The sequence below is a fragment of the Gallus gallus genome, chromosome 3, assembly GCF_016699485.2.
Source record: "Gallus gallus isolate bGalGal1 chromosome 3, bGalGal1.mat.broiler.GRCg7b, whole genome shotgun sequence".
NCBI lineage: Eukaryota > Metazoa > Chordata > Aves > Galliformes > Phasianidae > Gallus > Gallus gallus.
The window spans coordinates 51,965,062-51,985,117 of record NC_052534.1 but is presented as its reverse complement, the minus strand read 5'-3'; the positions used below and the strand labels follow the sequence as shown (position 1 = coordinate 51,985,117).

At 41.6% G+C, this 20,056-nt stretch overlaps 2 protein-coding genes across 11 annotated transcripts in view; one reads left to right on the top strand and one right to left on the bottom strand.

The window, feature by feature from the left end:
• Positions 1-674: 674 nt before the first annotated feature.
• ZC2HC1B (zinc finger C2HC-type containing 1B) lies at positions 675-9,811 on the top strand. The gene is made up of 8 exons (XM_419704.6): positions 675-801; positions 2,095-2,159; positions 4,354-4,473; positions 5,132-5,270; positions 7,039-7,163; positions 7,602-7,704; positions 8,698-8,776; positions 9,615-9,811. Exons 1-8 carry the CDS (start codon positions 759-761, stop codon positions 9,637-9,639), a joined length of 699 nt encoding a protein of 232 aa, XP_419704.4. The 5' UTR covers positions 675-758; the 3' UTR covers positions 9,640-9,811.
• A 2,694-nt stretch (positions 9,812-12,505) lies between these two features.
• Positions 12,506-20,056, bottom strand: part of PLAGL1 (PLAG1 like zinc finger 1) — a 43,535-nt gene continuing 35,984 nt past the window's right edge. For all 10 annotated transcript variants that reach the window (XM_046939737.1, XM_015284207.4, XM_040698471.2 and 7 more), the window contains 3 exons: positions 17,870-17,989; positions 15,799-16,295; positions 12,506-15,433 (listed from right to left, as the gene is read on the bottom strand). In XM_046939737.1, the coding sequence (XP_046795693.1) occupies positions 14,158-15,433; positions 15,799-16,295; positions 17,870-17,989 (1,893 nt within the window). In that variant the 3' untranslated portion in view covers positions 12,506-14,157. The remainder of the gene's footprint in view (positions 15,434-15,798; positions 16,296-17,869; positions 17,990-20,056) is intronic.

Sequence of the window (20,056 nt, the reverse complement as noted above, 5' to 3'; positions counted from 1 at the left end):
CTGTTGCAGAGACTTTCTGAAGGTGAGCAGAAAGTCTTTATTGCAGACTTAATGTGATCTTAAATTACTGTACTATGCGTAGGAATTATTCTGCTGGTGTCCAGTATGTACACGTGAATGAAAGGAATGAGATCTGCAGTCAGTCCTTCTGAAACTTCCTGCACTCACGTGAATACATCAACCCTTGATTTTTAGAGCCTTTGAATGAGAAGACAGCCCTTTTTACTGGTAAGGAACAGCAACAATAGAGTAGAACAATAGAGCGGACTGGCTACTACAAAGCATCTGGAATGTTCCTCTTTTATGTGAACACTAGGTGGTGACAAGATAACAGGAAGACTTAAAACTTGCTTATACAGGGAGGGGGGAAGCTTTTGCAATATATTTTAGTTGATAAAGAAACACATTTTTGGTTAATTGAATGAACAGATGTGTACACAGGTTTCTTCATTGTTGCTTAGAAAGCTGAAGTGTGAATGCAGTCTTCAAGATAAAACATGTTCAAGTTTTATGTTAAACAAGTAGACATCAGCTGTTACATTAGAAAAAGTGAGGGGGTTTTCATTTAGCTTGCATCTGTACTGGTTTTCATGCGTTTCGGATACTTAAGCGGGTTCTGCTTGTGTCATAATTGTTTACTGTGACACGTAGTAACTTGGGCTGCTATAAACTTTGGCCTTCTGAATGATGAAGGCTGACCACCTAGTGCTCATGACTCCTGACAGCAGTACTGAAGAGTAAATTTGAGAAACCATCATATGAAGATGAGCCAGATACCAGCACAGGAGCTAAATGGAACGAGTGAGTAACAGACACTTCAGTGGTTTGTGTGGAATGTAAATTTGTGATTCACTCTAAGTAATCTACACGAGGCAGTGCTTGTGTTCTTTACCAGCCCTTACCTGCTACTGAATGTGTCTAAAGTCACCAGTCCTGTGTAGTATGCTGCCATTTGTCCTGCCTTCCCGCTGCTGATTGAATGACAGTCTTTGAAAGAAGTTGTGTCGGTCACAACTTTGAAGAGATGCAAACAATAAAGGAGATGGGACAGGAAGAGGGTGGCACTTGAAAGAGTATAGCCTACAGTAAGCACAGACACACAGAAAGGTGTTTCTTGGGAACAAAAGTGGAGTGCAATTTAAACAGTTAATAGCAGGAGAGTGAGAAGTTACAGAATTGCTTTTCTTCCTCTCTAATGGGTGAAATACTGTAGTAACTTTTCTCTGTGCCTTGGAGTGTGGTAATGTCTGAATGAAGAGGTAACAAAAGCAGTTACACATCTGCTCCTGCTCAGCAATACAAAGATTCCTTTTGTTTCAGCCAAAGCAGGTAAGGAATGCTTCAATGTAGACGTCTCTTTCCCTCTGTAGATTACAAGTCTTGTGAAAAGGGCTCTTTGTTATGTTCAAATATTTCTGAAAGCTGTTTTTGCTTAATGCAAGAAACATCCCTGCACTGAAATGAGAGTACATTAAGTAGTACTGGAGTCACAGAATTGTCTTCTGTGTAACTTTGATTTATCTTTGATTTATTTTTGTCAAAAAGTGACTGATTTAAAAGCAAAACCCCCTAGCAGGTTGCATCTGTGAAGTAATTGCTGAGCACTGCTAAGCGTCTCATGGCAACATTCTGTCTTAAGAATGAAGGTGGTGTCACACTGTGTGATGCCTTCTGGCTTGCAGAATGGTGAAGCCTTATGCTGCCATTACTTGATGATATGGAAAATGAAAGAAGCCTGGGTGCAAATCACCACGCTTCGTGTTCCTCCCAGAATTCATGCAGCAATGACTTAAAGAGTGGTTTTCCTACATCCCCTCTCCCCTCCTGCTTACGATGGCTTTATGAAAGGAGATGCCTTATTAGTGGGCATGTGGAGAACAAGAAGTGTCGCTTGGAGTAAAGGAAAGCTTGTGCTTTGTGGGAGTGGGAGAAATAAAGCGGTTCTGCAAAAAGGCTCATGACTGCAGAGGTCCTTTTCTGACAATGAAATAACCTGTTCCAGCAGATTAAGGGCTCGGTCTGACCGTTGGTTGTAGTGTAGTCTGGCACTTCTCTACTGTGTAACTGAGACTGTTGGTTTGAATTTTTATACAGCCGCCGGGAGTCAAAACTTGGTTCCTTGTGGAATCTGTGGAAGACAGTTTGCACCAGATGTTCTGGTAAAACTATGCTTTTCTTTTAAATTGGGGGTGGCACTGCATTTATCTGAGAGGGGTGGGCACCGGGGAAGGAGGAGAGGTGGGTTGAGCGTATGTTTAACAGCAAATGATCTAACAACTGCTTTCCTTAGTAAACCTGATTAGAAAATAGGTGAATGTTCATAAAAATACTGTGACCTAGCACAAGATTGCAGTTTATCTGCTTCTTCAAACTTGATTCTTGCTCTATGTCATAGAATCATAGAACTTCCTGGGTTGAGAAGAACTGTAATGATCGTCTAGATTCAACCGTATCATGTTTGGAATAACGTATTCTCTCCTGTTGAGCTATAAATCACTGGCTTGTGTCACATCCTGTGACCTGAAGCTTCCTTTGTGCTCCAGGTTTCAAGACAGGGCTAGTTATTTTAGGCTTTCTGGGAGAAACAGACTAATAAACCATCTGATAAGTGGTCCCTTTGACAACCTAATGCAGGCAGCAGGCTCGGTTCCAAAGCCTGCTGAAGTGAATGAAAAGATTCCCGCTGACCCCTCTGATCCCTGGATTACAGACTGAATGGGTGGCTTCGCCCTTTGCCTAAAACAACACAACTGCAGAGTTTTTCTGAAAGGGTTGGCTCTGCCTGCAGCCCTCCTCCTCTCAGTTCAGTGCTGTGGTATAACTAAAAACTGAATTAGCAAAAGGGGAAAAAAAAGGGGGGGAAATAGGAAATGGCAGAACCGAGCAATTGTGAGTGCTGAGACAAACGTGGAATTGGCAGTTCAGCGTTTGATATCTTAGGTCAGATATGTGACTAACATGATGGTCTGATCTATCAAATGTGCGACCTGCCCTAGGGAACCTGCTTTGTTGGACTAGATCTTCAGATGTCCCTTCCAATGCCTGCAGTTCTGTGATGCTATGAAATTTGTTTGATTAGACAGCTATGTATATTTTGGGATCAGGAAGGTAGGAGGTTTCTCATCACTAGGACTCGTGTGTGGTACAAGCCCTGCAATGCCTCTCCGTTCTTGGTGACACGGGCTGGTGTGCTCATCATGAGCAAAGCCCATGTATCTGCCATCCCATGTGCCCTGCAGGGGATTACTTCTCTTGAGTTTGCTGTCAAACATTGCTAGAAACAGAAGAGGAGGACTTGAAGCATGTGAGTAGAAAGGTTCAAAGAGAAACGAGAATTTAGAAAGGGGTATTGTGGTAAAAGGAGGAAATTCCTGGCACAGCAGAGCTGATACTGACAGGCCTTGATCAAACAGTGGTGTAAGTCAAACGACATGGGGAAGAGAAAAGTGGGTGAGAGGACAGCATAGGGAAATCAGTGAGAAGATGAAGAATAACTGAGAGCTGGGAAAGGAGACTAAGTAAAGAAAGGTTGGAATGGGATCTCTGATGGGCCAGCTGCAGATGGCTCAAATGGATGTAATCCACAGCGCTGGAGTAAGGATGTAGTTGTCTTCACTCTCACTGCATTCCTCATAAAGAGAAAATTGGGCGTGCTGTTGCAGGTGGGTCAGGTTGTTAAAAAGCTGTGCCACTTCTGAATCTTAAATCCTCCTTTACTGTGTGCTGTGTGTCTCCCATGCATTGAGCCCTGGGTATCTCCACTTAGGAGCTCTGTGTGCTTTCAGCCACAGATGAGGCTCTTCGCTCTGAGCTGTCAGGTTACTGCAAGCTGTTACACAGCTGCTCCCTTTCAGCCAGAGGCTGTCACTGTTCTGGCTGTGCTGATGGGATGAACAGGGCTGTTGTTTGCCAGTGGAGCACTGAGTCTGGAATACTTATCTAAACTCAATGGACTAATAATGTAAACATCAGCCCTTTGAACAGGAGCAGTCTGTTCACCCTCTAAACCAAGAAAGAAAGGAGACTGAATGTGGCGGGGCCGAGGAAAGAGTCCAGTGAGACTGGGATTGTGAGCAGCCCCAACCTGTGATTCTCTGCGAGTGCTTTTCCCTGCTGTCCCCCAGCATGTCTCTGGGCATGTGAAACTGCAGCTGTACACAAGTTTTTTTAAAAGTTCTGATGAACTCCTTCAGGAGTAAAACCGAACCTGGAAATAAAACACTGCTTCAGCTCCCTACTCTTGAAAACAAGTAATATTAAAGCCTGAGTTTAATGAATATCACTGCATCGTTAACAAAGAATGATATAGCCCATGAACAATGATTTTTTTTTTTTTTTTTTTTTGCATCCCAGATGAGACATGAGCCCATTTGCAAGAAAGTCTTCAACAAGAAGCGCAAGCCCTTCAATTCTTTTAAACAGAGGCTGCAGGGAACAGATATCGGAACTGTGAAGAGGCAGCCCCCACTGAAGGTACGGTTAATGTTGGAGCACACGTTATCTCTGCTTGAAGCCTTTCGTTTGGTGATTGCTTCCTCCCAGGACAAAGCCTGGATGTTGCAGATGACTCTTGCATATGTTCTTGACTCAGTGCCAAGTTGTTTCCTCGCCCCCTCTGTGTGCTGCTGGTATTGGAGAATATTTCTATGTCCAGAAGCCAAACCTGCAGGTACCATGGCTACTCTGGGCACCAAGTGTCTCTGCTTTTCTAGGAAATGTCCCTTTGTGTATTTTAAGTACTATGCAAATCTCTGACAGCCTCCTCTTCAAGGTTATGTAATGATGATGATGAGGAGGGGAAGACGGGCATACGTGTATAGTTCTACCCAGATATACCAAATTACTGAAAATGATGGTGATCATAGTATCTTTTCTATTCCCTCTTATGCATCCTTTGGTCTGCCATGACCAGAGTGTTCTTGTTGGACTGTTTTGTTCTTTCATCTGTCTGCTGCCGCTGTTAATAGGTGTCAGAGGGCTACTGCAGCTTTCCTGTGCCTTTCAAAAAAAAAAAAAAAAAAAGTTTATTGGTAACGTTTCCCTTGGAAAGGGAGAACCCTCACTTGAAGACATTTCTCTGTCCCTCACAGGAAGTAAATGTAGTTTGTGTCTTCCTTAATTTCCTTTGCAGAATCAGCCGGTGAAGAAATCTAACTGGAGGCAGCACCACGCGGACTTTATTAATGCCATTCAATCAGCCAAACAAGTGACGAAAGCTATGCAAGAAGGCCGTCCTCTTCCACCTCCCCCACCACCAAGCATCAATCCAGGTTTGTGGCTCAGTTTATCCTATTCTTGATCTTGTACCGATTTCTAGCAAAGCGATGAGCTCTTCTTATTCACAGCTGGACTTCAGTTTTGTTCCTCTCTGCACAACACCATGTGAACACTGACTCCTTCCATGTATTTTTTTCCTGTGTTTCTTGGCTTGAGGAACAGAAGAGGAAGTGTGGGGAAAAAGAGAAAGATAACTGTCCCTTCGTGGCTTATAAAGGTGGCAAGTTTGGAGCCTGGTGTTAGTGCTTTGGAAAGAGAGCTGAGATGCCTGTATACTGCAAATGGTACCATTGTGTGACAAAGTGTAAAACACGTCTCCTCACCACTCAGACTGAATGTAGTGTGCACAGGCTTCCTGCTGCCATGTGATAGCTTTTCCACTATCCGCTTCCCCACCCCGGCTGTGCCATTAGGAGAAGTCATTTAGAAAACATAACTGCTTTTACTCCTAATAGCAGGTGTGGTCTCTACACAGAGCTCACTGTGTTAGAAGTTACAGATCCAGAAATGTACAGCCAATATTCCTCATGATAGATGATTTATGAAATGTAGGAGCAATCCTGGGAAGGGTCTCTGCAGAGTCTTTCCTGAGCCATAGAGGAAGAGGGAGGGAGGGCTCTCTCATCTCCCTTACAGAGTAGAAGTTCACGGCTGATACCAAAACCAGCTGTGAGAACTCCAGTCTTCCTCTTCTAGATGTCAGCAATGCAGTATAAGCAGCAGGACGTGTTTTCTCTCCCTGATTGGGGTCAAGCTCTTCTCTGAACTTCCACTGTTGAATACCTTAATTACTCTGTTATGTCTCATCTGACTCCACCAACTCTAAGAGCAAACCCCTTCCTTTCCTTCTCTCTCGTTGGGTAACTAAAGTTGTGCAAGAGCTGGGGGAGTTGTGTAGAAAGGAACTGTGAAAAGGCCCATTGCTGAGGGGCATGGTGGAGATGTATACCCAGTAGCTCAAGACCGGAGAGAAAGAACATGTGGGGAGGAGAGAGATTCCCATTCCCTCTCTTCCCCCTCTAGATAGATCCCAAACTTTGGTGCACCGGTTCCCACTGCTGGGAGTCTGAGATTGACAAGTGCGGTGCTTGGACAGAGCATGACTGTGTTGAGCTGAAAAAACGCTGACCCTGAGCACCGATCATTTATTGGAAGTAGGGCTGCACCAGTGCTAAATGCAATGGGGAATCAGAGCTATAACACTGCCAGAAGTCACTCTAGGAAGCACTACTGTGTGTTCTTTACAGTACTACTTCACACCTAGAAACCTGGCTCTTTGGTACCCCTTAGCTGACTGGGACAGCCTCTTAAGCAGTATTTTAAGCAGCGTCCAAAGGAAACACATTTCACTGAAATAAATAAGAATGTTGATGGCCACACTTAAAATGTAGCTTGGAAATATTTTTTGACTCTTCATGGAATTTTTAAATATAGCTTTAACTGTAGATTTTCTTAATGTGAAATTTTGAGAGAGAGGGTCTAGGTCAAAGATATTTTAATTTGCTTTTACTAATGCCCAGGGATTTCCTTCCGATAGCAATTGGCTGAGTTAATACCATAAGCACGTGTTTTAGGATCCTAAGTGCTTTTCTTATGATTCTCCTAATTTTCTAATTTGGGATTTTTGAAACATGAAGAGCTGATGGGAGCTCACTGTGATCACCAGCTGATGGAGCCATCTCGGGTACTTCAGTGAAGTAGGGCAAATCCTTTCTTGTGCTATAACAGCTGTGACACCGGCTGTTCCTTTCCTGTGATCAGACTATATTCAGTGTCCATTCTGCTTGAGAAGATTCAACGAGGCTGCAGCAGCAAAGCACATCAAATTTTGTGAAGAACAAGCTGCTCGCCGTGCCATTGCTGCTAAGATCACCAAACAGCCTATGGTAAGCAAACATGTTCACACTTGTGTTGTCCTTGAGACAGATTTGCCAAATTATACTTTATGTTGAGTAAAACCTGTATTAATATTTAACTTAAGGTTCCAGGGAAGTTGGTAAACTTCCTGAATGGCAAGACACAAGGCCAAAGGTCTAAGCAACTCTGGGGAACCAGAAAAGCAGAGCTAATTGGTGGTGTCTTTAAGTGAGCTTCTCTTTTATTTTATTAAAAATAATAATAATGCAAACAATTCTTTTGTGAGGGTCATGATTTTTATGACAAGATATTTGAAAATGTTGTGGTTTTTTTTAGGCTTAAGAACAGCATCCTAATGGGATGTTCTTTTCTAACACTGCTTCAGCAATTTGGAGAATTGTTATAGGGCTCTGTGAACTTCTTGCTAGAGTTGGGCGTACGTTGTGCATCTAATTCTCTTACCCTAGGGCAAGCAACCAGTGACTCAGAGGAAAAAACCAACTGTCACACCTCTGTTACCGCATGAGAAGAGAGTACAAAAGGTTGATAATGCAGAAAAATCTACTCCAGGTAAGGAGTTCAATCAGCTATATCTATGTTTGCCTTAGAACAGACTCCACCAGCTCCAAATGGATGCTGCTGATATCAAATGGCAATACAAATCATCCCAATCCATTGTGCCAATTGCACACACAGAGGTTTTCAGGTAGGTTCTAAGAAGGGACTTAGCCTTTTCAGTTAGAAGCTTCTGTTTGAGAATGTCTATATAAACCTGAAGAGCGCTGTCTGGTAGACAAGTTCCCTCTTGCCCATAAATGATTCCATAATATCACATTCTTTACCTTTTAGGTCAACTAAGATGAAGCGTGAGGCTTTGCATGTTGTTCATTTGATATGACTCTCACTTGTTGATTGAGCCTTAAAAATTACACTGCCACGTCCCTGAAATTGTTCCCTCTAATCAGGATTCAGTAAAATATCCCATTCATTGCTACCAGCAATCATAACCAACATTCAGTCTGTTTAAAAGATGCTTTATAGAGTTACTGTGGTGTCATCTGTGAGTGATCAGAAGTACATGAAGCTCAGGGGAGACCTTATCACTCTCTAACTCTGCCTGAAAGGAGGTTGTGGCAAGGTGGGGTTCAGCCCCTTCTCCCAGGTAACAGTGATAGCATGAGAAGTAATGGCCTAAAGTTGCTCCAGAGGAGGTTCGGGTTGGATATCAGGAAAAATTTCTTCTCAGAAAGAGTGGTGCTGCAGTGGCACAGGCTGCCCAGGGAGGTGGTGCAGTCATTGTCCCTGGAGGTGTTCCAGAGCCATGTGGATGTGGCACTGAGGGATGTGGTCGGTGGGCATTCAGAGGACAGGCTGATGGTTGGACTTAATGGTCTTAAAGGTCTTTTCCAGTCTGAAGGATTCTATGATATTATTATTTGTATATCAATGCAGTTCAATGTATTTGTATATCAGTATCTTCTATCTTTACATTTCTGGAGTTAATGTTCACATACGTTAGAATTTTTTTTATGTCCAATAACATTTTTAAATAATTATCTGCAGAGACTCCTCCTGGAACACTGCAAAAAAGCAGAAGACCTTTGGGTATATCTCCTGGAAAAAAATCTGCTGCAGAATTTGGGTAAGGAATACTTTTTGTTATTTATTTCAACAGACGTCTTTAGCAAGTCTATGCTCTCCTGTGCTCTACACAGAGTTCCTCTATGAACAGTATATGAACTCTTAGGGTTACCGTGCAGGGCTCACAGACCATCAGCAGACATCTATTGATCCCAGCACCATACTCAGGGTTTAGCCCTGACCCTCTGGGCTGTAAGGCCCGGGGAGAAGGCATCTTTTTGTAGCATCATGGCTGAGTCCAGGCACCATCTGCACTGCAGACAGTGCAGCCTATGTGCAGACTGGATAGAACAGGAGATGGGTGGACTAATCAGCAAAGCAGAGGTTAGGAAGTGCCCCCGGCCACCTTGCTGTCAGGTGGCAGATTCTGAGTATGTTTGCACTGCTGAGGAAGCAGGCATCAGAAAAATGGTTGAGGGAGCTGCAAATACCTCTAAAGATGATTTAATCAGAAAGGTAATGACAAAAGCAAGCAGTTCCTTGACCTGTGTAACACCTGCAGATTGTCCTTGAGCTAACTGAAAAGTTCTGTTTCCTAAAGTTGACTTCACTCACTTAAAAACATTACAATTTTAACCTTTGTGTGATGGTTTGGAAGGAGAGGAGCAGCAAACACCTGAGAAGGGGCAAGAAAACCTCTGGAGAGAGTAATGTAGTGTTGTTCATAAAAACTTAAGTGCCAAATGTTTACAAAAGATATTGAAAGAAATTAGCCATCCAAGGTAATACTTAAAAATAAGACTACTTATGTGTTATGGCTTTGGTTTAATCATCTTAGATAAAAGGGAGTTATGCGTTTCAGCCTAAGTAACCAGTATGTGGCTTGTTGCTGCTTTCAGACAGCAGACACAGACCAGAAGATAGAGAGGCTGCCTGCCAGGGACGCATTAAGGTGTTTTGCAGAAGCACTATGGGCCTTAACAGTGTGATCCTCCAGCACCTCTTCCACCCCAAGTGCTGCAGCTCAGTCTGTTGTGATGCAGTGGTAATAATACAATGGGTATCATCTCCAATTAAAATAATAATAACAATGGAAGTTCACTGTCTTCCTTTATTTTTCCCTTGGCCACAAAGCATATTAGGCTGTCCTTTTTAAAGCTGGGAGATTATCTGTACCAGTTGCCAAAATCTAATTAAATCTCCAGAGGTCCCTTTGAACCCCGATGGTTCTGTGATGGTTTCGACAATATGCAGGAAGATCCTGTGCCATGTGGTTATTTCTGTATTGCTTTACTTTGATATATAGAACAAAATGAACAATTTGAAGCTATTAAATGTTATTTAATAGAATCTTCCAGTAAGCAACAAATGATGAACGTTAGTGATAACTAAGCAACAGATGGCAGCGTATGTGATACATCAGCTTCAAAGCACTTCAAGCTCAAACTAAAACCAAATCTCACTCTCCATTTTAAAAAGTTCAATTGCTATTAGAAATTGATTACTAAGTCAGAAAGATGGTGGAGGCACATATTTTGGCCACCTTATTCATTAGCAGCCTTAAACCACCTTGCTTGGTGGCGGTGGTGGTGTTTGGTTGGATGGTTGGGTTCTTTTTTTAGCCCAATTCCCAGTAAGCGTTCAGTTAAAAATCATGATGAGTTTTCTTGTTTATTAGATGCTTATAGGGAAAATGAAAAGCAGCTGGACACAGCAGTAATAAGTATAAGACCTTACACACTAGCTAGAGCAACAGGTAACTATAAAAAGGCTGACACTGAAACAAGTGCAAGTTCCTTAGCTAGATGGTCTTAAACACGCACAGCAGGCACAAAGTGAGCCCGGGTGCATTAAAGCAGTGCTACTTTGCCCTTTTTAGTCCCCCTTTGTTTTCTCCTGTGTGTGTTTAAAACTCTTTGGTATTGCTTCCGCAGAACACTTTTCAGCATCTTACAGAACACTGAACTGTAGGGGCAAGAACGCTGTATTGAAGAACAATGCTTACACATTCTGCTAGCAGCAAATGTGTCACCCAGTCATCAGTAGGTGGGGCTTGCTGTCCCATTTTGGACTGTCTGTAAAAATTAAAAGAAAAAATGTATAGCAGCAACCCACTGGTTAAGAAAATGGAGACCCTGAACTGGACCAACTTAGAAATAAAAACAAAGTTGAAAAAGTAATGAATGTGTTCCCCAGTATGGGCTGGGATATGAACACTACCAACAGTTGTGTGTACACATAGGTTGAAGATTCTTTTGTTCTACCAACTCCTAATGCTTACTCTTCAATGTTATCTCAGCAGGTTCACATGGCTTCCATCCTCTCTTTTTCAAACGAGTGCTTTTTCTCTAGGAGAGCAGATGTTCATCAAGTTTCTCAATTTCACAGCCTCTCTTGATGATAGTAATTCTGTTGTTTAGCTGCAGATGTGTCCAAGCAGAGTTCAGATGGATAGACAGAATGTTTTTATGTCCAATAGAACGTGAGGTGAAATACCCTGACCTATTGCAGAGGATCGGTGCCTGACCTGGGTGGGATCTCCCTGCTCTGTCCATCAGAGCTCTACAGGGCTGCGCGTCCCAAACCTTTTCTTCCAAACTGCGCACAGAATGTGGTGGTTTTTAAGAGCTCATTTCCAGGAGAGAAATATGACTAAGATGCTATATGCTCTGTGCCTTACTTGTGAGCTGGAGCAGATGGCTGTATTCTGTAGGCTTCAGCCATACAGCTTTGCTGAGCTCAGCATGAGCATGCCCATGTGTGGATGGTGATAGGATGTAAAATGGTTATCCTGGTTTAGGGAAGAGGTGTATGAATAGCACGTTTTATGTACCCAGAGCTACAGCTGTGCAAAATTAAGCACAGACATGTTTGACTTCTGCAGTTTGGCTATGTGCATTTTCATGTCAGCATGGAAGCCATATGCTAATGCAGACTTAACATTTTGTAATGCATATATAAGATCTTACAATGAAGTGACAGCTAATCTGCAGGCAAAAATAGTTCTTTCTTTTCATTTGCTGTGTACTAGGGTATTTCTACCACATACTATATATGGACTGCTGCTGAGCTCTGTCTGTATTTACAATGTCAAGAATCTAGAAAAACCATTTTGAATAGACTGAAGAGTTAAAGCAGCAGCACCTATTTAAGGTCTACTTCTGTGTTTTACTTGCAGGTGCCACTGCAGTGTGCTGTGTCTTACTTATAGACGTTGCAATGTGCCTTTTATGAGCTTTAATGCTAAAATGGTTGTTCTCCCCTGCACAGCCTGATCTAGCCCAATTTAGGGGGTGGCAGGTCCCTTCCAACCCAAGCCATTCTACGCCTTTTCACTTGACTGAGACTTGGCCTTTAACCTGCAGTTCAGAATGATGAGCATCTCTCACTGATGTATCTTAGTGAGGTACGTCTCATAACAGACTGCAACCAGGGCCCGGCATGTCTCTTGGCAGCCCAGAACTCTGCTCCCATTGCAGTGAGCATCTCAGAGTGTGGGTGTCGGGCTAGTGCAATACTGCACAGTGTTTCCTTCTTAACATCGTATTTTAATTCAAAGACGTATTTCATAACTTATTAAGCCTCTTAGAAAAGCACAACCTCAAGTGTCCACTAATCATATATGATCAGGCACGTACAAGCATGTGTTGTTTGGGGGTTGTTTCTTTTCTTTTTTATGAGTGTGTAAGCTTGAATGAATACAGTTTGCGTGAACAAGGAAAACAATGCAGTAAACAGATACACACCTTTCTAAGTCTTTACAATTCATGAACAGCAAAACAGCAATCAATGATTTACAAATATTGTTTTTTATTTGAAGCTGCCTGGAAATAGTCCTGTGATTACCAAGGGAGAAGAGAACAAGCTTGCTTTGTGGTACATCCATAATTATCATTAGGTGCTATTAATTCTAAGTGAATTTAATAGAAGAGATTGCTTATTCTGATTCAGAAATTTCAGCTGCAACAGAACTCACTAGTAATAGCATGGTATGCTAAAATGGCGTTTTTTTTAAGTATGGGTTATGCAAGGCAGCAAGTAAATTCTGAAGTTGTTTGTTGGTTTGTTTAAATATTATCTACTGGGAGATGTGATTTTTTTTTTGCAATTTCTGCTAGTTGGTCAGGGGACAGGGCTGTAACACCTACATCAGCTGGAAACATACAACAGTTTACTATAGGAAGCAAACATAAGTCGTGATTCTGAATTGGGTGAGACTACCAAAATACCACTGAGCAAAGCCCACAGGATGAAGATCATCTGACCATTACCATTCTTGCTGATTTCCTATGACGCTTTCAAGGCAGGTTCACAGCCTGTGGTTTTGAAGAGAGCCCATCCTGAGGTAACCACCACACGCCCTTCCGCATGGGGACCTACCATGGCCTCACAGAAGGCTGACCTTGGCAGGGCCAGCTTTCTGTCAAGAAGACCATGTTTGAGGTGGCTATAATTAAGAATCATTTCCCAGACAAAGCAAAAGCCATTTTTTAATCAACAGAAGTTGAAAAAAGGCCCCTTAGGTAAGAAGTATTCTTTTTTTTATTGGGTATTAAATCATGCAAATTGACCCAATGAAGGCATATGTGCTTAAATTTAAGCAGATGCTTAAGTGCTTTACTAGAGTGAGACCAGGTTCCTGCATCTTGCTAAATGATGGTGTTCTAAGCAAAAATTAATGTTTTACTCCAATTTTTGAGACAATCCACTTCCCATTCTGAAAACTACACCTATACAAGAAGTCTGCTTTGGTGTAGTCATGCAGCATTGGTAGTTATTCCCAGCCCTTGGAAAAATGCAGGAGATGCACATAGCCAAAGTGCACTTCAGAAGAAAATAAAGAAGTCTACTTAGATGTAATCACAACAGTGATTTTCTTTGTTTTAAAAGAGTGAAATGAGAAGATTTATTCTTTAAATCAAAATGATTCCAAGATTCATAAAATTTGGTAATTAAGTAAATGCTTAGAAGAAATCTCTATCACACTGATAAATTGTTCACTTTAAGTTTGTCATGTGTATACATTTCTTGTGATTTATGGCTCACTAGAATTATTCTTCTGTTCTTTTCCCCTTCTTCTGATTCACCCTAACCCTATTTTTCCTGCTGTGCAGCCATAGTTTCATTGTGCCTATTACGAGGCTTGTTGAAGACATTAAGCTGTTTGTTTAAAAGGTAAGAAACAAGAATACCGAGGGTACTGAGGGAAGTATGTTAGTCCTACTATTGTCATATGCTAAAAATTAATAATATAGTATGAAAAATAGAGCTTCTTGTTTATTAACATTCTGAATTGAACTACCATGTCCATAACTTGTTTAAAAAAAAAAATTGGGAGTTCTTCTTGAAACAGAAAAGAGGAAAAACAAAAAATAACCTTCCTAATAGATTTAAGTAAGAAGCACAGTCTTTTTCTTTAAAAAAAAAAAAAAAAAAGCATAGTTATTTGAAGGCATGATGAAAATGAGGCAATGTTACAGAATTTGTAGTGGATGGAAAGGAGCGAGGAAGATGATGCAGCTGGTTTATGGCCATGCCACCAGTTGCTAGCTGTAGACCTTGCTGTTGGCTGAGGCCATTCAGCCTATGTGACGGTTCCTCTGGACCAAATGCCATTGTGATATCCCCAGTAGTGCTCTGGTTGTCACTTTGTGGGAGTTGCCAGAAACTCATCACATGAGTGAGATCCATGAAAGGCATGCTGGTAGTTTCAGCTGCTGTCTCTATCTCCTTGTGCACTGGGTACTTGTTAGTATCACCTACAGGCCCTGAGGAAGCTTCTTCCAGACTGATTTTGTGGAGAGATTGAGGTTCTGGTAATGGCAGGTCCTCCAGAAGATGGACGTTGTAACCTTTAACATCCACTTTGATCGGAAGATTCTTGAGGGAGCCTGCTGCAAATGAGGTAGAGCTAAGGTCATATTTATTAGACTGATGAAGGTTCAGGTTGGCAGGGATGGCTGTTGAGCATGGTGTGGGAGGGACAGCTGCAAGGCTATCTGCACAGCCCATTCTTTGCAAAAGAGGAGAAGGTTCAATAGGAAGAGCGGTTTGTAAGCTTGGCTGGGGATGAAGATGTGAACAGTTGTATTCCTTTGGTTCTGAATTATTCAAAATTCCATTCTGCCCCGAGACCCTTTCAGGAAAAGGGGACAATATGCTGGCATCTTCCTTCAGTCTGAATGGAAAAAGCTGGTCAAGGAGCCCTACCGAGTCACCATTCTGCAACCTGCTCTTGAGCAGTTCTTGTGGATGAGTCTTCCTCGTATGGCGAGTCAAGTGGTCCTTCCGCCCAAACCTTTGGGCACAAAACTGGCATAGAAAGTCTTTGCAACCCGTGTGAACCACCATGTGACGCCGCACATCTTTACGGGTATAGAAGTGACGCTCACAATGGTCACACTTATGTTTCTTTTCCTTGGTATTGCCAGTTGGTTTCCCTGCATGACTTTTAAGGTGTTCCAGCAAAATTTCAGTGCCACCGAACTCCTGAGCACATACCCTACAGGTAAGGTCCCCACTGGCGGCTGAATGAAGAGCCAAGTGTCTCTTATAACCTAGCTTGGTGTTGTAGTTCTTGCCACACTCTTCACATTTGAAGGCCATCTTGTTTGGGTCATGAGTCTGAAGGTGATTCTTTAGATGGTCTTTCCTATGAAATGTCTTTTCACAGTAGCCACACTGGTGAGATTTCTGTGGAGAATGAGTGGCTGAGTGCCTACAACAAAAAAGAAAGTGTAATCAGCGTTTACGTTTGCTCTAGTAGACAATGCAGCGTCAAGACCTGAAAACACTGGCCCTCTTGAAGGAAGGCATTTTCACAAGTTCTCAGATTATTAGTAAAAGCCTAGCTTTCTCTATTTTTAAAGAGGAGCATGTTAATCATAAAGCATACAGTAGGTTCAAATTGCTCAACACATTCTCTCTGAGTATCAATTGAGGGAGACTAGTTTTCTCAATTCTTGAGAAGACAGGAATATGAAAACTGAACTTGGGGATTAACTGTCACTAGGACGCTCAAGAAGCAAAGGATGTCCTTTTTTTTTTCCCCACACGAGAAAAGGAGTGCCTTCAGAGCTGTACCTGAGCAGTTTATATTTGGAAATGAAGGCTTTTGTGCATCCGTGCTGTGAACACTTGTAGGGGCGCTCCGCTTTGTGCACGTAAGTGTGGACTGTGAGCTTTTCAATGGACTCAAATATCTTCCCACAGAGTCGGCAAGGGTAACTGTCTGGCTGCTTCACTTCTCTTCCCTTCAACAGTGAAGGCCGGCCATTTCTCCATTTAGGTATAAACCTCACAAGAGCATCACAAGTGTTTCCTGAGCTGGCACAGCTAAGCTTCGCAGCAGAGGAACAGGAAATGGTCCCATAGCACTGAGCAATGCTTTTGCCTAATGCCGATCCTCTCAGTTTCCCTTTGAATTTGCTTTTTGCTTTTAAGGATCCTAATTTATTTGGTGGTCTGAGCCTGGTGGTAAGGACACGGTCTTTATTGATGCACTGGTGAGATTCCAGCAGAGCAAAAGTTGCAAAAGTACTTCTACAGCTGGAGCATATCCAAGGGTCTACAGGCTCTTTCTGCAACGAGAACAGAAGCAGGTCTTTCTTATTAGGCATTCTAAGGAAAGGTCATATTCTCACTGACACTACATTGTCTCTGGGTTTTTCCAAGGTATGTTGTCCTTGGTCATATGTACTTCAGTGTACTACAATACTGCTGTTCAGCAGGAAATGGATTCTCTCTAGGAGTCTACAGACCAGAAGAGGGAAAAAAAATGATTGACTAAATACTGATTTCCACATTTGTGTTTAGCATTTACTGTAGCAGTACTGAGTCCTTCACCTTTGTTCATCTCTGTGTACTGAATTTCAAAGTCTGTTTGTTCTTATTATGGAATTACTTATAAAAGCAGTTGAGAATTGTACTTTAACCTTGGCTTGACATCATTTATCTGTTACTGCAACTGTACAAAAATCACAGAACTAGGGACTGTTTAAGTGCACACAAATGTAGTTCACCACACAGGATTTCCCTCTATTTTTGGCTGACTCCACGCCCCTTTACCAGAAGGCAGCAGTCAATGCCTCCAGGAGAGACTTTCACTTTGCTTCATGCTGGACATCAGACTTTATTAATTCAAAATGAAACAACATAGTTTGGGGGATATCAAGCCTATCCTTAAAGACATTTAAGTTTTTTGTTTGTTTGATTGTTTTGCAAGCATTCTATTATTTGGAATTATTATTTCCATGAAAATAAAAACTCTACTGGATTCATTTGAACATATCTTAAATAGAGACATTTAAAACATTCAAATGAAAAACAGTGCAAAAAACCAAGCCCAAAACAACCACCAGTTCCTGACAAAATGTATTTCCAGATGTATAACCCTGTATTTCCTCAGCTGTCTATGTATTACTTCTCTTGAAATGACATTATTTTTCCTCATTCTTAGCTTGCTTTGGAGAACACGGTGAAACCACATCCGCTCTGTCTTTATGCAGAGACAAAGAGCCCTACTACTCCTCCTTTTGTGTGTCTTATGCTATGGCCCTCCCATGCCTTCTTTCTGGACTGTACTCTAAAATCCTCTGTGCAAGTGAAGCAATGGGGAGCACCTGGAGCACCTATGAATTCTAAGTTCAATTGTATTCTGTTTAGCATTTCCTTCTAGCTTAGGCATCAGTCTTCACGGTTACATTTTCAATTTTCAGAAACCTTTCCTGTCTTTTTAAGGATTCTTACTATCAGACAAAGAGAAAGGCAAAGGGAAGGGTTATTACACAGGAAAGACTGAAGCAATCAGTGCATTATCTGACCAACTGGTCAAAGCATAACAAATGGGAATTGCTGAGGTATGTCTAAGGCTGGACAGCTTGGCTACCGAAGAAACAATCACAAACTTAAGTAAGTCTTTCCAACACACCCCATTGGAATCACTACTTCTGGATACATCTAATGTCTCCATTAGATTACAAACACAGGATATAAAGAGCAGCCTTACTAGGGATAGTTGTTTCTTTAAAATTGCTCCTGGCTTTGTGTTAGCCAACTCTATTCTATGACTTGCTCTAGCATTACCAGGCGAAGCATGTAAATAGCTTTAATTTACTACATGGTGACAGCCTGAATGTAGATTAGGGGTACTTACTGCTACTACAGGCAAAGGACTGACATCAGATTCTTCTTTAATGAAGACTGCAGAAGTTTCCATAAATTTGGCATAATCGGCAGCGTACCATACTTTCAATTCCGTGTGGGGCTCAATTGGCTGTGAATGGAAGAAAGTAGTTCACGTTTACTTATGCCAGTTTACCTACCTCAAATAATACTACATTGAAGACTGGAGGGAGGGGGATGCAATTTGTTATCATTAGTCATGTTGCACTCTTTGAATCTATTTAAATTACTGGTAGCTTAGTTTCAAGATTCATACATTCTTTCTGAGCATTATTGTCTGCTCGGAAAGGTTTGAAACTTTAGAGAATTTCTAAAAGCAGAACTGCATGTACAGAGATTTTGGGGGATGGTAGTAGGACAGATGCTTCCCAATTTTGTTCATTGAGATTTATTTGCCTATGATGTCCAGATGTCCAGCAGTCTTTCCAAGAAATAGCTTTGATGTTCCTGAAGCCCACTGAACATGACACTTAACTACACGTTATAGGCAAAAGAAGACTGCATAACAAATGCGTAACAACTTGAACACCTCATGATGCACAGATTCAGAGCTGATTAATGTGTGGACTTCATGTAAAATTTGCATATTTACATGCACTGGCTCTAATGGGTGAGGCTCAATATGAATGGTGCGGATGGGCTGATGGCTGGACTGAATGAGCTTAGAGGTCTTTTCTAACCTTAATGATTCAATGCACGTGCTATATGGTACCTCCTGCCCTTCCTTCACTGAAGCCTTCCTACACAGGATTAAGGGAGTCCATAATCTGCAGTCTTCCATCCAGTCATGCATACAGCAAATCTTGGACTAAAGTACCACCTCATCATACAAGTACTTTAAGCCAATATGGCAGCAGACAGAAAAATAAAGATGAGTGATTAAATTAACTGGTTCAAGATTTATCATGTATTTAGAAGGAAAGGAGAGAAGTAACTTCGGGGTCATGATTTATATGACTTTTTATATGACTTCTTGGCCTTGTAAGCCACTTTATTCACCTATAATCAAAATTAACATTCTTTCAATGGATGCACAGCCAAACTACATTGTTCCTGTTGTTTTGTTTCAGCTAAACTAATTTTATGCCACTAGAAACAACAAAGTAGCCTGGAAAGACAGCAGCTGAGTCTTGTTCCACATGATATCACATCTTAAAATGCACTTATAACATCAACGTTGCATAAGCATGGTAGGTGAAAGATAACTTAGACTATGAATGCTGAAAAGTGACAGATAATTGTGTGTATAATGTCTAAAAACTCAACTTCTGAAGCACAAACCCGCTTGCTTATTACAACCAGCATGGGTCAAGCTGCATGTTCCAATAACACCTGGCCTAAACAGAAACAGTACAGAGTGAATTTTCCACTTTGCAAAGGTTGAGAGGCAGAAACATCATCTAGGAGACCAATCACGCACTGAGCTCCTGCATGTACTCTAGATGGAGAAAAGTACACGTGTCCATCCATATACGTATGCTTCTGTAGCCATAATTTCAAGTCACTAAAAATCTTCTGCCTTTATTCTAAACTGATATCCTATCTCTCTGTAAAAACGGTGGAGCCAATACTTCCGCTCTCAATAGATACCCAAACTCTCTTGAGAAAAAAATCCTGATAACCAACCCTAAGGCAGCCTCACAACGTGACCAGCAGGGTGTGCCTCAGTGTAGCAGAAAGCTATTTTACCTTACTGACCTGGGCAAAATCTGCAGGATGCCATAGTACTCTGAATGGCACCAGAGTGAGAAAAACAGGTTAACTCCCCACAGTGCATAGTAAGGGTTCCAAAACACATTGCTCAACCCAAGATACTCTTCATTTTAATAATGAGAAAGATGCAACCCTCCATTAATGCCCATGAGCAATTCTATTGAAAGCAGCAGTGAGCTGTCTCAAGCCAGTATTTAATTTCTATCAGAAATTTTAAGTTACTTGTTTTGTAAATATGCTACTTAGAAAAAACATTTATTCATGCTTTCCAAATAGAGTACTATTAATGCTCTCAGTTCTACACATATATTTAAAATTGTACTGACTGAACCAGAATTCCAAATACAGCCTAAACATCAACACAGATTAGTATATACTCTTATGTGTTGATTTTTGACATTGCTTTACTATTCATCCAAACACAAACACTGTTATAAAAGACTTT

Excerpts from the sequence above, each read along its gene's own strand:
- ZC2HC1B (XM_419704.6), top strand. The coding sequence starts at position 759 with ATGAAGATGAGCCAGATACCAGCACAGGAGCTAAATGGAACGA. Across the intron at positions 802-2,094 it reads ACAGGAGCTAAATGGAACGA|CCGCCGGGAGTCAAAACTTG; the intron begins GTGAGTAACAGA and ends ATTTTTATACAG. Across the intron at positions 8,777-9,614 it reads AAATCTGCTGCAGAATTTGG|ACAGCAGACACAGACCAGAA; the intron begins GTAAGGAATACT and ends TGCTGCTTTCAG.